Source organism: Acinonyx jubatus, chromosome D3 (genome assembly GCF_027475565.1).
Source record: "Acinonyx jubatus isolate Ajub_Pintada_27869175 chromosome D3, VMU_Ajub_asm_v1.0, whole genome shotgun sequence".
In the NCBI taxonomy this organism is placed as follows: domain Eukaryota; kingdom Metazoa; phylum Chordata; class Mammalia; order Carnivora; family Felidae; genus Acinonyx; species Acinonyx jubatus.
This window is the reverse complement of record NC_069392.1, coordinates 32,355,948-32,370,936: the sequence shown is the minus strand read 5'-3', so window position 1 is coordinate 32,370,936 and position 14,989 is coordinate 32,355,948. Positions and strand designations below refer to the sequence as shown.

At 46.5% G+C, this 14,989-nt stretch overlaps 1 protein-coding gene across 7 annotated transcripts in view; it reads left to right on the top strand.

Annotated features, from left to right (window-relative positions):
- The first annotated feature begins 2,203 nt into the window (after positions 1 to 2,203).
- LOC106989609 (piezo-type mechanosensitive ion channel component 2) overlaps positions 2,204 to 14,989 on the top strand; it is a 462,833-nt gene continuing 450,047 nt past the window's right edge. For all 7 annotated transcript variants that reach the window (XR_008291831.1, XM_053206463.1, XM_053206461.1 and 4 more), the window contains exon 1: positions 2,204 to 3,416. Coding sequence is in view for 6 of the 7 variants with exons in the window: in XM_053206463.1 (XP_053062438.1) it covers positions 3,353 to 3,416 (64 nt within the window). In the remaining variant the exon portion in view is untranslated. The remainder of the gene's footprint in view (positions 3,417 to 14,989) is intronic.

Genomic DNA, 14,989 nt, shown 5'->3' with positions numbered 1-14,989 from the left:
TGATAATCATGTAAGAGCTTTCACAAAAATACAGGCATGGAGGGGTAGGTGGGACTATTAAAGCACAGTCTCTGGATGTGGAGGGGCACCTGGATGGATGGCTCAGTCAGCTGAGTGACTGTTAATTTTGGCTCAGGTCACGATCCCGGGGTCGTGAGATCGAGAGCCACATTAGTCTCCACACTGAGCATGGAACCTGCTTAGGATTCTTTCTCTCTCTCCATCTGCCTCTCTGTCCCTCTCCCCTGCTTGCATGTTTTCGCTCACTCTCTAAAAACAAACGAAAAAACAAACAAACAGAATCTCTGGATGTGAAGACTGCTGAGTATTTAGAGTCCCTAAAAAGCTCCCCAGGTAACTGCCATTTGAAGTTGGGATGGAGAATCCTTTATATGTGTAGTCTAGACAAAGCTCTGTGAGTATATGTGTTGGTAAGACTAAGAAGTGGGATGCAGGTCTTAGAATCTCTAAAAACTGAACAGACATCTTGGCACACTTTGTGGCAGAGAAAGCAAGAAATACCCACCTTTCCGCTGGGTTTCTTGTCTCCTAACTTAAGCATCCAGATAGTTATTTTGAGGATACCTACACAGTTGGTATATGGAAAGCCTACCAAGAATGTGACAAAATATTCAGAGACAACTGAGCATTCATGTCATTTCACAATACTATTTGAAATCCAGGAAGGCTTCCTGACTTCTTAGTTAGGTCCCAGGAACAAGTTGTACCAGAGAGGGAGGGAGAACGCCATCTATGAACATCAAATGTTAGATATGTCAGAAAGGTGCAGATTCTACCAAACACAAAACATTTCTTGGTAGTAGTCAATGATGTGCTGATTATGTAAGTTTCTATTGTTTCCTTCACTCCTAGTTTTAGGCTCGTGACTACATTTGAGATTTAGATATCCAGGCTTCCTCAGGGCTCCGAAGCACACACAGGGTCTAGGTTTTAGAGTGTCTTCACAAGATTTTGCTACCTCCAGTCTTCAAAGAAAAGTAATGGTTCACAGTTTGTTATTCTCAGAGATTTTGCAAAGGCATCTGAACTTATTTTTACTTTATTACTTTTTTAATGTTTTAAAAGAGAGAGAGGGAGACATAGAAACTGAAGCAGACTCCAGGCTCCGAGCTGTCAGCACAGAGCCGGATGCAGGGGCTCGAACCCATGAACTATGAGATCATAACCTGAGCCAAAGTCAGAGGCTTAACCGACTGAGCCACTCAGGTGTCCCAAGACATCTGAACTTAAAATACAAGTTTACTTTATCTCAAAAAAGGGAGACCTGGTTAACACAAAGAACCAAGGTTTGTATAATTTTCATCAACAGATTTTCCATCATCTCCAACCAATTCAAGCCTAGAATACCGGTGCCGAATGAAGTTAAATTCTTCCCTCTCTGTCCTCTTGATGGAAAAACCAATTCTGAATGGTCCCCCCCCCCCCCCCCGCGCCTACAAATTCAAAATTCTGGTTCTGAGAATTCCAACAGTGCTCCAGCAGGAGCAGATCTCCGCAACTCTCGGATGGTGGACACATCCCAGATACGCTGGCATCTCCCTGCTGTTACCAGATTTCTCTGGATCTCCCCTGGAAAACAAGAAAACGGAGATTTTTAGGAGAAAAGGGAAACAGTATACTCTCTTTCCCAGGAATCATAACAAGCAACGACCAAAGCGGAGGCGAAAAGAATAGTTCTCCAAAATGTATGAAGTGTGTGCATATCTGAACGCCATACCCCTTCTCAGCAAGACCCAGGATTTCCCAGAGTCCATTCATTCAGAGTTGAAATTTCTCTCAAGTTAAATATGGACGGGATCATTGGTCTGGGTTGATCCCGGTTCTATTCGTCAGCAGTGCAAGTGGGCACGAGAGAACCTGGCACAAGTGACAGTCCCGCAACGTTGTTCAAGCTCCTGACTACTCCCCGTGCCACGCCTGTGCAGTGTTCCTGGAGCACTCGAAGATTCTCTGGGTTTGGGTAAGCTCAGGGGCACCCCCTGTGGACAGGATGCCAGGAGGTGTGGCTTCTGTTTCTGCAGAACGACGGGACGGAGCAGAGCGGAGGGTCTGCGGGAGCGACGAGCGGTGGAAAAGCGAGGAGCCCGGGCGAACGAACGCTTAGAAGTCCGCGGGGCTGGAGAGACCCGGGTTGTCCGTGCGCGCCGGCGCTGCGGGAGCGGACGTGCCCGCAGCGTCTGAACCCTGCGCCCGCCTCGAGAGCCGCCGCGCGGGGGGCGGGCTCCCCGCGCGCCGGCTCCGGATCCGCGGTCCCATTGGCCCGGGGGCACGCCCGTCTCCGAGTGAGGCTTCGAAAGTTTCGTTGAAGGTGGAGAAGTGCGCGCCCGCCCGGGAGCCGGGGCTGCGCCTCCAGGGCGAGGCTGCACGGCGGCGGCGGCGGTGGCGGTGGCGGCGGCGGGCGGGGGGCGCGCTGGCATCCGGACAGCGTTTGGTTTTCATTTTATTTTTTTTTAAATTGAGGCCGTGGAGGAGGGAATTGGAGTCGGCCCCACTGGCTGTGTGCTTTGGTCTCGATTTCTGCCCACGCTCGCACCATTCCTCCTGGTGAGGGAGGGACTCGCACCGCCACCCCGCGGACCGATAACTCGAGCCCCGTGCAGGCGGGGATGGTTGTGCGCGCCTGGCCGCTCCCTCCCGGGTCTCTTCGGCCCGAAGCTGGGGGGCGCAGAGGCTGAGCCGCGTCGCCTTTCGGGGATCCGCCGCCAGAAGGTTCGGGACCGCCGGCAGTTACGAGAGCCCGGGCCAAAGGTCGCGGCGTGCGCAGGCGGCGGGGCCCCGGCAGCCGACGCACGTTGGCTTCAGAGGGGATTCTGCAAAGAAAGCTTCCCTTCGCCCCTGAGCGACGCCCCAGGAGCCAGACGGAACGACAGCCCCTTCTAGTCCCCTTTCCTCGCCGTGCCGCCCCCCGGGACCCTCCCGAAGTGCCCCCGTCCAGGGCTCTGGCCCCGGCCACCCGCTGAAGAAGCCGCAGCCACCGGGGGATTGGGGGATTTCACACTTCATGGGCCGGCCGAGGGGGCGCCGGGCGCCGGGCGAGGGGGCTACCTAGAGCTTGGTTAGGGGCGGCCGAGCGCCGGGCGAGGCACTGCGGAGGGACCAGCGAAGGGTGGCGGAGAGACCTGATAGGGGCGACCGAGAGCCCGGCGAGGAGCGGTCAACAGCCCGGGGAACGCGCCCTCGGGGCGGACAGCGCGGCGGTCCTCTCCGAGGCGATGCCCGGGCGGCTGCGGGCAGCCGGCCGCCCGAGGTCCTAGGTGGGCATGGACCTGGCGCCCCAGTCCTAGGGACCCTCGAACTTCGCCGCTCTGCTTGGACTCGCCGGACCAACGCAATGGCCTCGGAAGTAGTGTGCGGGCTCATCTTCAGGCTGCTGCTCCCCATCTGCCTGGCAGTAGGTGAGTGTGGCCCTCTAGCCGAGGTTACTTGAGGGGCGGGGGGGATGAAGGGGACTCCTGGGGAGGGGGCCAGGCTAAGGAGCAAAGGAAGTTCAGGGCTCTAGGGCTCAGGGACTGGGGAAGTCAGCGCCAAGGTCCCGGTGCCGGCGGAGTCAGACGCTTGCTGCTGTGTCGAGTGCCATAGCAGGGGACTCTCTTCCCGCGCTGGGGCGCAAGATCGGGGTCTCGCTTAGTGACGTGTAGGGTCCTGGCGGCCAGGTTCCGCATGTGTTGGAGACTGTGCTGAATTTAGTTACACGTGGAATTTGTTTCGTGGAGTATTGCCTTGTGCATAAAGGATGCAAATTTAGCTGGAAGGCGTTGTAAACCGTCTTCCCAGATACAGTGCAGGATCCTACCAGGGTCCCCTCAGCCCCCTGTCCCCAGACGCACAGCACATGGTGCATGCAGAAGGTATGGACGCCATCTCGCCCCCACTCCATAGCCCAACAACAGTGACGGAAGAAGTGAAGGACTCCGGTCGTTCTGAAAAGAAAAGGAGGAGGAAGGTATAGGGAAACAATGTCCTGAGCTCGCTTACTTTCTTTTATTCCACCAAAGTCCCTCTAACAAAAGCGCTGGATGCTGGGGTCCTATGGATGACCAAGTCCCAGTTCCGCCCTCCAAACACCCACCGTAACAGATCTTTAAAAGGTCAGAGAGCCAGACTGGGGCTCCCTGGGACGGGGGAGGGTTAAGGGAAGGCCAGAAGTGAGCCTCTTCCACTCCCAGTAAAGGATCTCACTATTTCTACAGGGCCTGCTGGGTATTAAAAGCAACTGGGTGTCAGGTCTAAAGACTGGCAGCCTGCTTGGAGAGTTTCTGCGTTTCTCCTCTAATAGAAGGTGCCTGTTTCGCTGAATCCCACTTCTAGGAATGACTGACAGCATCGAACTTTTCACTTCCCCCACCAGAGCTAGAAAACAGAGCACCTTTTACCAAGTAGCAGTTGCATTTACAAAGAAAACGTGGCCTTCGGAGAAAAGACCAGCTTTTTGCAGATTGCTAGAGGTTGAGGACTCAAGATCACACCTGTGCTGAGGGTTTTATTTGTGTGAGCAGTCGCCAGGGGGGCTCTAGAGTGTTTCGAGGGGGTCAATCCCAGCTACCTGGGAGGATTTTGTAGTGCCAGAAACTCCACGGAAAAACCAAAGAAAGCTTTCAGGTGGAAATAGTCTGCAGCAGAGATGCAAAATCCTTGAGCAGCTGGAGGGGTCTGCATGCGTGTGCTTGCCTGCCTTTGCCATTTATTTGAGTTTCAAGGCAGGACCATTTTTCAGGGATCTTGGTCCTTAATAACCAATAACCAAGCATGGAGAGGAGGAGCCCAGCATCCACGAAGTTGATGTGGACCTCTCTCCACCAGTTTGCTTAAGTTTGAAAAGGGGAAAGACTTTGGGAGAGTGATTTTGGGGAAAACAGCACCAGGCTACGTTTGGTGCCTTACATACATATAGGCTCTGGGCATCTTCTGTGTATCTGTAGCGCCTGGCACCGTGCCTGGCACGTTTACTGTTTGCCTAGTGGAAGCCAGTGCCTGAGTTAAACAAGGGGCTTTCAGTATGAGGGTTGATTTGTGGTTGTCCTTGCAGACTGGGCAGGAGGCCTGGGGAGTGGTCAGAGGGTCAAAAGGCAGGCTCTTCCTCTCTCCACAGCTCACACCGCCCCCCCCCCCACTTCTTCCCGCACCCCAGCTTCTTTCCCTCTCAGCCTCTCCTCAGGGTAGCAGCTCCTCCTGGAGTTCTGCAGGTGGTTACCTGCCGCCAGCTCAGGCCACTCTTGCCTGAGTGATGTGACAGCAGGGATTATCCGCCCTTTGCCACCCACCTCGCTCTGGGCTTCGGCCCTTGCAGAACCTAGCTCGCCAGCCCGGAATGTTCCGCGGCTGCTGGGGCCGTGTCCTTTCGATAATCCGGGGGTCTACACCGCAAAGCCCATCAGTGAGACCTTTGAGCTCCGCCCTGCAGAGGGAAAAGGGCGCGCGGCACGCCCACCTCCCGCGCCCCGAGGCTCGAGCCGGCACCTCCAGAGCTGCGCGGAGGCTCCCGGAGTGCAGGGCAGAGCGGGGAGCGCTGCCCGCCGGCCCGGTCCGGCAGGACCCCCGCCCTCCGGCTTGTTCCTCTGCGCCGCGTGGGCCCCGCTCAGTGGCCGGCTCGCGGGACCGGACCTTCCTGGAAGCAGAGCTGCTGCTTCCAGGAACTCAGACGCTAACCCCGGCCCACCCGCCACCCCCGCCCCAAGGCCTGCTCCCCTAGCTCCCGGGAAAGCCGGCTTGGCCCTGTGATCCCGGGCCACCTTCCCTTTCCCGCTCTCGTTTCTGAATTACCCTGGGTCTTATGGGCTAACTGAAGGGAGGCTAGCCTGTGCGCCTGTGGGGGTGGGAGGGGGGCGGTGGAGGCCCCCAGCTGGGTCTGAGCCTGTTGCCTACCCCACCCTCGTGGAAAGCCCACCTAAGGGAAGGTGAAGGAGGTACCAGGACCTGGGACCTCGCCCCCACCTGCAAGAGAGCAAGAGCCCCTTGGGAGGACCTGAGGGCCTATTCCCTGAGGACCCCCTCACCCCTTGGCTTAAGAAAGACAACCACTTCCAGCGACGAGATGCCTTCTAATCATTGCATTTGCAGGGACAAAAGGGGGCTGGGTAGGTGTCACCTGATTTGGGCATTCAATTCTAAACAAGAAGTGGATCTTTTTCAAGGTTATTGGAGGGTTTTCAGGTCTGCTTGCTCCCAAGGTGCTACTAAATCAAATATTCAGGTTTCCCTAATATCCTGGTCACGGAGAGTGCAATGATCTGTTTGCCATTAGAATCGATTTTTACATTTTAGACATCTATTTTTGTATCTGGACAAGGCAGCCTTCAAAGCCAGGTTTTGCAGAAGCTTGTGTATTTTTTTTCTTTTTTTTTTAATTCTCTAACATTGATGTTGAACTTTTTCTGCACGGATATGCTGTAGCCTTTGGGCCTAATGATAGATGCTAAAATTAAGTGCCATTGTGTTTAAACTGATGCTTGAGGTTTTTCTTTTTTTCCTATAGAAAGAAGTTTACAGAGAAGTGGTAAGTGATATCAGACCTCTTTTATGTAGGTCTTGTGTGGCTCTTGAGTGTTAAGAGCAAAACAAAAACTATAGTTTAATATGAAATAATATAAATGTTGCTTACCTTCAAAATGAACATCCAGTGATAGACTTTCCCACATCGATAGAAACTGAAAATTTTAAAGATCTCCACAATTACTTATCATTACTTGAGTGGCCATTCTGATTTTTTCTTAAAAATAATAAGTGAAAGGGGTGCCTGGCCCAGGTCATGATCTCACCGGTCAGTGAGTTCCAGCCGCACGTCATTGGGCTCTGTGCTGACAGCTCAGAGTGTGGAGCCTGCTTCAAATTCTGTAAATCCCTCTCTCTCTGCCTCTTCCCCTCTCTCTCTCTCTCTCTCTCTCTCGCTCTGTCCCTCAAAAATGAATAAACGTTAAAAAATTAAATAATACATGGAAGAAAAAAACAGACAAAACCTTCCGTAATAGTATGAAATCGTTAATAATTATAATAATATCTGGTCATTGTTGAGTACTTTAGACATATTTTTATACTTCTTTTAATATGATTGTACTGTCCCACCCATCTTAAAGTATATGATTTGAGTCTATTCCTGGGTCATATCTGGATTTGTACATTTTAATTCACATGCATCTGACCCATTCATTCCATTTTGCCTAGTGTTGCTTGGAGTTTCCTAATGTCTTGCCTAGAAGAGCCAACTTAACCATTGTCAGGGCAGTGGTCCAGGTGCCGCAAGGCCACAGTGGCCTCATACCTTGTGCTTCCCCTAAGTGAAGTGACTGGAGCTTAGGAAAGAACAGAGCAGAACAGCAGACAAAAAGAATCAACCACCCAACTAGTGCTCTGAGAAAAAAAAATCACACTTGGGTAATTGTGCAAATCCCGGAATCATTTCTGAAATTCCCTTTAGAGATAGTTGGATTAACATTAGAGCAAAAACATGGAGTCACTCTTGAAATATGTGTGGGCAGGGCTATCTAAATACAATTTTTTTTCTCCACGGCATCATATGTTTCCCCCTGTGTGGTACGTGCCATGTGGGAAGTCACTCACACACCCCAAGAATTCTGTATGATGCCTGGTCAGAGGTCTCCGCTTTGTGCTGCTATAGCTCTTGGTGGTAGGAGGTTTCAGCTGCTGAAGGATGCATTCACAGTGTTGAAAGTTACTTTCTTTTCCCGTTACACCTTCTCAGCCTTATCTAGGTAGATAGTATTTATTACTTTCAGAAAGGAGAAAAGTTAATCGTGGAAAGGGTTGGAAATACATAGTTTAATTCTAAAATAAAATATTTTGTAAGCACAAGCGGACATGGTCATTTTGTTACAGGAGTCGTAGAAGCTGGAACTATGTGTCCAGCCTGTGGTTTATCAGTGTGTCTGTTGCCTTAAAGGCAGTATATGCTTGTTCATAGAGATAAGCAGGATGCTTCGGACTTCACCTTTGGGGGCAGAGGTGTTGTGACTTGGCAATTTCAGAGATCTCCGTTCACGTCCCAGCTCTGCCCTTTACCATATGATCATAGAGTTGTTTTTTTCCTTGTTTCTCTTCCTGCAAAAGGGAGTTATTAATGCCTCCTTCCTCGGGTAGTTGTGAGATTGTGGGCACTGCACACCTTGTGTAATGTCTGGCACTCTGCAGGGGCTCAACATGGGAGGTATTATTTATTATTGCATTTATGTAGATGAGCAGAAGAGCAGAGATGCTTGAGGAACGGCTCAGTAGCAATTAAAACTACCAGCTAGTGACCTGGGTCATAAGGATACTGATAAGAGTAGGTAGGATTCATAAGAAAGCAAGTCTGTACCTTCCTACAGCCAAATTACTCCATTGAAAGTTGGTGTGTGTGTTGTAGGAGAATTTTTAATTATCAGGAGTTTTCACACCAGTTTTACTCATCATACTCATGGACAATTGTGTTCTTCTGGTTAAATATGTTCTCCTTAGAATTGTGCTGACAGTGCTTACTTTTGCCTTTCTGATGCTACACCATTATTTTCATCATCTTTATTGAATATGATTTCATTTATTTATTTTTATATGGGCATCTTCCTTTTAGACCCTCTGCTACTTTAATCCTATATGAAGTTGCACAGTAACAGTATATACTGTTATAACTTTTCTATTTGGGAGAACTTAGAAGAGTGTAGGCACACCTGGATATTTAAGAGCAGTTGATTAAGAACTATATAATGATACAACGTATATAACGTAAAACATTAAATTTTGTAACATTTTTAGATTTACACAATTGTTTTTGAGGATACGGAATCAGGTAGACAAAATAAAACAAGTGTTCCATTGAACGGAGGCTAAACGCAAAGCTGTATCGGGAAACACTTCCAAGTATTTGGCTGTAAGAGATAAGCGTATATGAGGCTTATCACATTCACCAGACCCTCCACTTGGGCCTTTCAGACCCATCAGGACATGGCAGGATCAAGGATGATACCTACTAAGTATCTGTGGAGAGAGCACATCAGACCTTTTTAACAATTTCATAATTGTGAACTATCCCATAATTATCTAACAGGCATGGAGCATTTAGCTAAATCACTTTTAAAACTTGAGTATAATATAAACTTTTGCATATTTTTCTATATATTGGTAGATTTTTAAAAACTATAATAGTAATTTAAAATGTGGTTCAAGTTTCCTGCCGAATATACATTTTTTTTTTGTTTATGTGAAGTTTTCTGATTGCTATTTTTGAATTCTCCATTCAAAATATACTGGTAGGCACAGTTCTGCATTCAGCTAGGATGTTGTGGGTGGACATATTTAAACTTTTTGCTATGTGAGTTTCAAATACTTGATATATTTTATTAAAAAAATAGTGGATCTGCTCTATCTGTGTGATTAGTTCTGGCTTTCTGTGGCAATTCCACTAGCCCTCTGGGGGTGAAGGTGTTGCTGAGACTTTATCTAGTCTCTCTTTTTATTTTTATTTTATGTTTATTTGCCAGTTTTATTGAGAAATAACTGACCCACATCCCTGTGTAAATATAAGGCGCGTAGCATGAAGGTGTAATTTACGTACATGGTAAAATGATCCCCACAGTAGGTTCAACTAACATCCACCTTCTCAATAGATACTGTATAAAGAGAAGAAAGAAGAAAAGAAGAAAGGAGAAAGATTCTTGTGATGAGAACTCTTAGGATTTCTTCCAACAACTTTGCTGTGCTCACACAGCAGGGATAGCTGTAGGCATCATGTTGTCCATTACATCCTTAGTACTTGTACATCTTATTATTGAAAGGTTGTATCTTTTGGCCAACTTCCTCCAATTCCCCTACCTCTCTCACTCTCCACATTTTTTAAAAAAGATTTCACACATAAATGAAATGATACAGTGTTTGTTTTGTGTTTCTCTGTCTGACTTACTTCACTTAGCATAATGCCCTCGAGGTCCATCCATAATGTTGCAAGTAGTATGATTTCCTCGTTTTTGATGGCTGAATAGTATTCCATTGTGTGTGTGTGTGTGTGTGTGTCTGTGTGTGTGTGTGTGTGTGTGTTTCCATATCCATTCATGGACACTGAGGTGGTTTCTGTGTCTTGGCTGTTGTAAATAAAGCTGCTGTAAACATGGGAATGCAGATACCTTTCTGAGTTAGTGTTTTCATTATCATTGGATATATTCCCAGAAGTGGAATTGCTGGATGATATAGTAGTTCTACTTTTCATTTTTTTGAGGACCCTTCATGCTGTTTTCCAGAGTGGCCGCACCATTTTACAATCCCACCAGCAGTCACAAGGTTCTCTTGTCTTCACATCCACACCACTATTTGTTAGCTCTTGTCTTCTTGTTGATGGGATGATATTTCACTGTAGTTTTAATTTGCACTCCCTAATGAATAGTGATGTTGAGCATCTTTTCATATGCCTGTTGGCCTCTTGTATATCCTTTTAAGAAAGATGTCTATCCGGGTATTTGCCCATTTTTTAATTTTTTTTTTTGTCTTTTGCTATTGAATTACAGGGGTTCTTTATCAGATATGTGGTTTGCAAATATTTTTCCAATTGCATAGGCTGTCATTCCACTTTTTTGTTTTGTTTTGTTTTGTTTTCTGTGCAGAAGCTTTTTAGTTTGATGTAGTCCCACATGTTTATTTTTTATTTTGTTCTTCATGCTTTTGGTGTCATATCCAAAAATTCATTACCAAGTCTCATGTGAAGGAGCTCTGTTCGGATGTTTTCTCCTAGAAGTTTTGTGGCTTCAGGTCTTGCTTTTTAGTCTTTAGTCATTTTGAGTTAATTTCCTTGAGTGGTATAAAATATGGGTTCAGTTTCATTCTTTAATATGTGGCTGTCCAGTTTTTCTATAGAACCATTTGTTGAAGGGACTGTATTTTCTCCATTGGGTATTCTTGGCTCCCTTATCAAATATTAGTTGACTCTATGTGTTTGGGATTATATTTGGGCTCTTGATTCTGTTCCATTCATCTATTTATCTGTTTTTATGTCAATACAATGCTGTTTTGATGACTAGAGCTTTATAGTATAATTTGAAATCAGGAAGTGTGATGCCTCCTGCTTTGTTCCTCTTTCTCAGGATTTCTTTGGCTAGTCAGGGTCTTTTGTGGTTCTATATAAACTTTAGGAGTGTTTTATCTACTTCTGTTAAAAATGCCATTCGAATCTTGATAAGGATTGCATTGAATCTATAGATGGCTTTGGTGGTATTGCCATTTTAACAGTATTAAGCCTTCCAGTCCAGGGATATGGGATACCATTCCATTTATTTATATCTTCTTTGATTTCTTTCATCAATATCTTACAGTTTTCAGCATAGAAATCTTTCACCTCCTTAGTATTTTATTGTTAAATTTCTTCCTCAGTATTTTATTGTTTTTGATGCCATTGGAAATGGAATCTGTTTTTTTCTTTCTTTTTTGAAAACTTCATCATTAGTGCATTAAGTACTCTCTTAAGGAGTTATTTATCCTGTTACCCAAACTCAGGTGGATTCTCCTTTAAGTATTTTTTCCCAACTCTGAACTCTCCAGTTCACTCCCCCGCTCCTCCCTGCCTTTTGACTTGGTTTGGTCAACACCAGGCTTCTTATCTTCCCCCTACAGCCATCTCTGGTGAGCTCAGCGCAAGCTTCCCCTCCTCTCCTTGACCTGCACATTTACAAAGGCTGTTCGTGCCATTAACCCTCAGGTGCAGGTGCTTTACAAATCAAGTATCTCATTCACAGATGCTCTTCTAGGTTTGTCTTTGCTCTTTCACCTCAGTCAACAGAAGGGTTGCCTTGGGTTCACATCCCGTGTGTTCTGCAGTGCTGGAGAACCTCCAGTCACCATCTTGGCCTCTTGGCCTCATTCAGTCCTTGTCATGTGCTGAGCCAGGTGTGACTTCCCCCTTTTCAAAGCCCTCCAGAATTGATTCTGTAGTATTTGGGGCTTTTGTCAGCATCACTGACATTCCAGCCTCACCCAAGTCAAATCAGGCAAACCAGCGTTGCCATTCTACCTTCCATACTGTACAGGCTTGGTCATCAGCCCAGGAAGTTTGTATTCCTCTCCTGGGAGCAAGTAGATTCTTTTCTCCAGTTGATAGATGACCCTTTCAGCAAGTTTAAAGCAAATACAATTCAATTCTTCCCAAGTCCTTTTTTACTGATAGGTTTCCCAGGGTAGTGAGGCTTAGATAAGATAAACTTTATATCTCTCACATGGTAGTCAAGATGTAGGTGATCCAGAGCTGGTATATTAACTATTCTCTGTGACGTTGCCAGGGGAAGCCACCATTGCTCTGCTATGTTGCAAGTGTTGCATTCATCCCTGTGGTTCAAGATAGCCTGTTCCCATGTTAACGTCAAGCTGAGGGATGGAAGTAAACAGAGAAGGAACACTTCTTCCTCACCCTCTAAGGACACAACCTGGAAGTTGCACAAATCACTTATGTTGTCATCCTGTTAGCTTGAGTTTAATAATATTATTTACCTACCTAACTGCAGGGAAGTCTGGGAAATCCATCTTTATTTTGGCTGGTAATGAGTTCAACTAAAAATGGGGGAGGATGGTCCTGTTACAGTGATAGACAAAGAGAGAATGAATATCAGCATACAAATATAAGTCTATGCCTCCTGTAGGTGAAGGTAATTTAATGTGTTTTGCAGACACTGATTTTCTTACCAACCGTCTCCACTTTGCTTCCAGGCCTATAACTAGACTCAGGTACCAGCAGGCTCCTAAAGGTAAGGTACAAAGTGTGATCCATGAGAATCCAAAAGAACTGAGTTTTCTAATTTATAGAGGTGGAAATTTGAGGAAGATGTGTAGGAATGGGTGTTAAGGGTATGGGATAATATAAAGAAGAAACATAAGGTTGGACCTGGCCAAATTTATTGATGTGGAACCACTAAGAAGAAATTCTGGATTCACTATTGTTACTCTAGAAAGGGCTATGATTGGTTGGTTGGTTGGTTGGTTGGTTGGCTGGCTGGCTAGAGCATGGACAAAAAGGTGACCTACACTAAAAGAAGTTGTAATGCCAGATCTGTTTTAGTAAACTATAGAGGAAGAGATCCAAAGGCTTAGGGAGATTGGAGCGATAGAGTGAATTTACCATGGAAGACCAGTGCACCCACCTGGTCCAGAGGACACATGTTTCTCCACAACTGAGAAATAAAGTTGTGAGGAGACCCTCAAAATTCTTGAAGAACTCTGTGGTTGCTCTTCTCTATAGTAAAATACAGTGGAAACTGCTGCCACTAACTGGGGATCCTTAGATACCATGGGGATATTTGGGTTCCAGGCACCAAGTGGCCCACTTGATTGCCAAAGCCAAGATGGGTGTGGTTATCGTAATGGACAGTGGAGTCAAAGCAGTAATCAGAGTAGTCTGACTTGAGGAGACCATGGCCTTTGGCTCACCGTTCATGGTGTTCCTAGAAGTTGAATTCTGACTTGGTCTGTATACATGGGAAGAGATCTAGGTGAAGTGAACTGAAGTCTGACTTGAATCACCAACCCAGAGTCTTGGCCCCTCAATCAGTTGCCAGGCTTGAGCTAGTTCACAGACTCAGAACCTGAGTGAAGGGCTTGTGAGGAACAGAATTATCTTTGCTTAGAAATGGCTCAAAGGGCTCTCTGTCAACTAGAACAAAGACTCTACTTGCTACCAGGACAAGAATACAGACTTTCTGGGCTGATGGCCAAGCTCCGTATTGGAGGTGGAATGACAACACTGGTTTGCCTGATTTGACTGAGGTGAAACTGGAATGTGCTGTGCTGAGAAAAGCCCTAAGTACTCTGCTCTCAGGGTAGCAGGCTAGGTCCCCTTTGATGAAGGACCCTCTACACTACCAACTACACTTGCATTTCGCTTTTCCCATTGTATTTCTTTGGGTAGTGAGTGTCTTTATTTAAAGTGTAAATATTTGTGGAAAGATAAGATGACTATTTTGTCATCCACATGTTAGTATAAGTTAGTTCAAATAGCTTATTTTCCCTTTTTCACTTTGTGATGGAATGGACACTTTAACTGAATGGGGAGGCGTAGTAGTTGTTAAATAGTGGGTGTAGGTATGGTCTAGATTCCAGAGATCTTTTTTTCAAGGAGCCATAATACCATGGGTCACTTAGGGGCTTACCAAAGTATGCCAATAAAAAACAGAGCACATTTTTCCTAGGGCTAGCCCTATACACAAGAGACAGAATACAAAAAATCCTTCCTCTCCTCTTTTATTTGTATTACATGGTTTCAGACATCCAAGGAGAACCTGTTGTGATTAAGTACAGCCCTAAAGTCTCGTTGTTTAGGTACAGATCTTGGCCTGTTGTACAGGCTGTGTGACCTTAATCAAGTTGTTTAACCTCTCTGTTCTTCAATTATTTCATCCATAAAATGAGTTGATAATAATAGTACTTAGCTCAGAGGATTGTTGCAAGGCTTAGATGATAGTGCTCATAAAGTGCTTGATGCAGTGCCTGCCACATAGTAAATATTCAATAAATTTTAGATCTGATGATTAGTTCCAGACTCAGAAATTAGGCATTGCTATTAGCCAAAGGCTGATTTGAGGACCTGCTCATCAGGAACAACATACTTTCAAATGGGCAGATGCTTTGGGGTTCTAATCAACTTCCAGGGGAGCTTTGGAATGAGACCTGTTGTAAATTGAAAACTGCCTTTCTTGGGGCACCTGGGTGGCTCAGTCGGTTAAACATCCGAATTTGGCTCAGGTCATGATCTGCTCTTTGTGGGTTCAGGTCCCGCGTCGGGCTCTGTGTTGACAGCTTGGAGCCTGGAGCCTGCTTCGGATTCTGCGTCTCCCTCTCTCTCTCTGCCCCTCCCATGCTCACACTCTGCCTCTCAAAAATAAACAAAAGAAAAAAGAAAACTGTCTGTCTGGACCCCCTCCTGCCCCCGTCATCTATACTGGAAGCCTCTGCACCACTATTTATTGCTACCGCTGGAACAATGTGACATTCGTGTCTTTTCTCTAATTCCCCT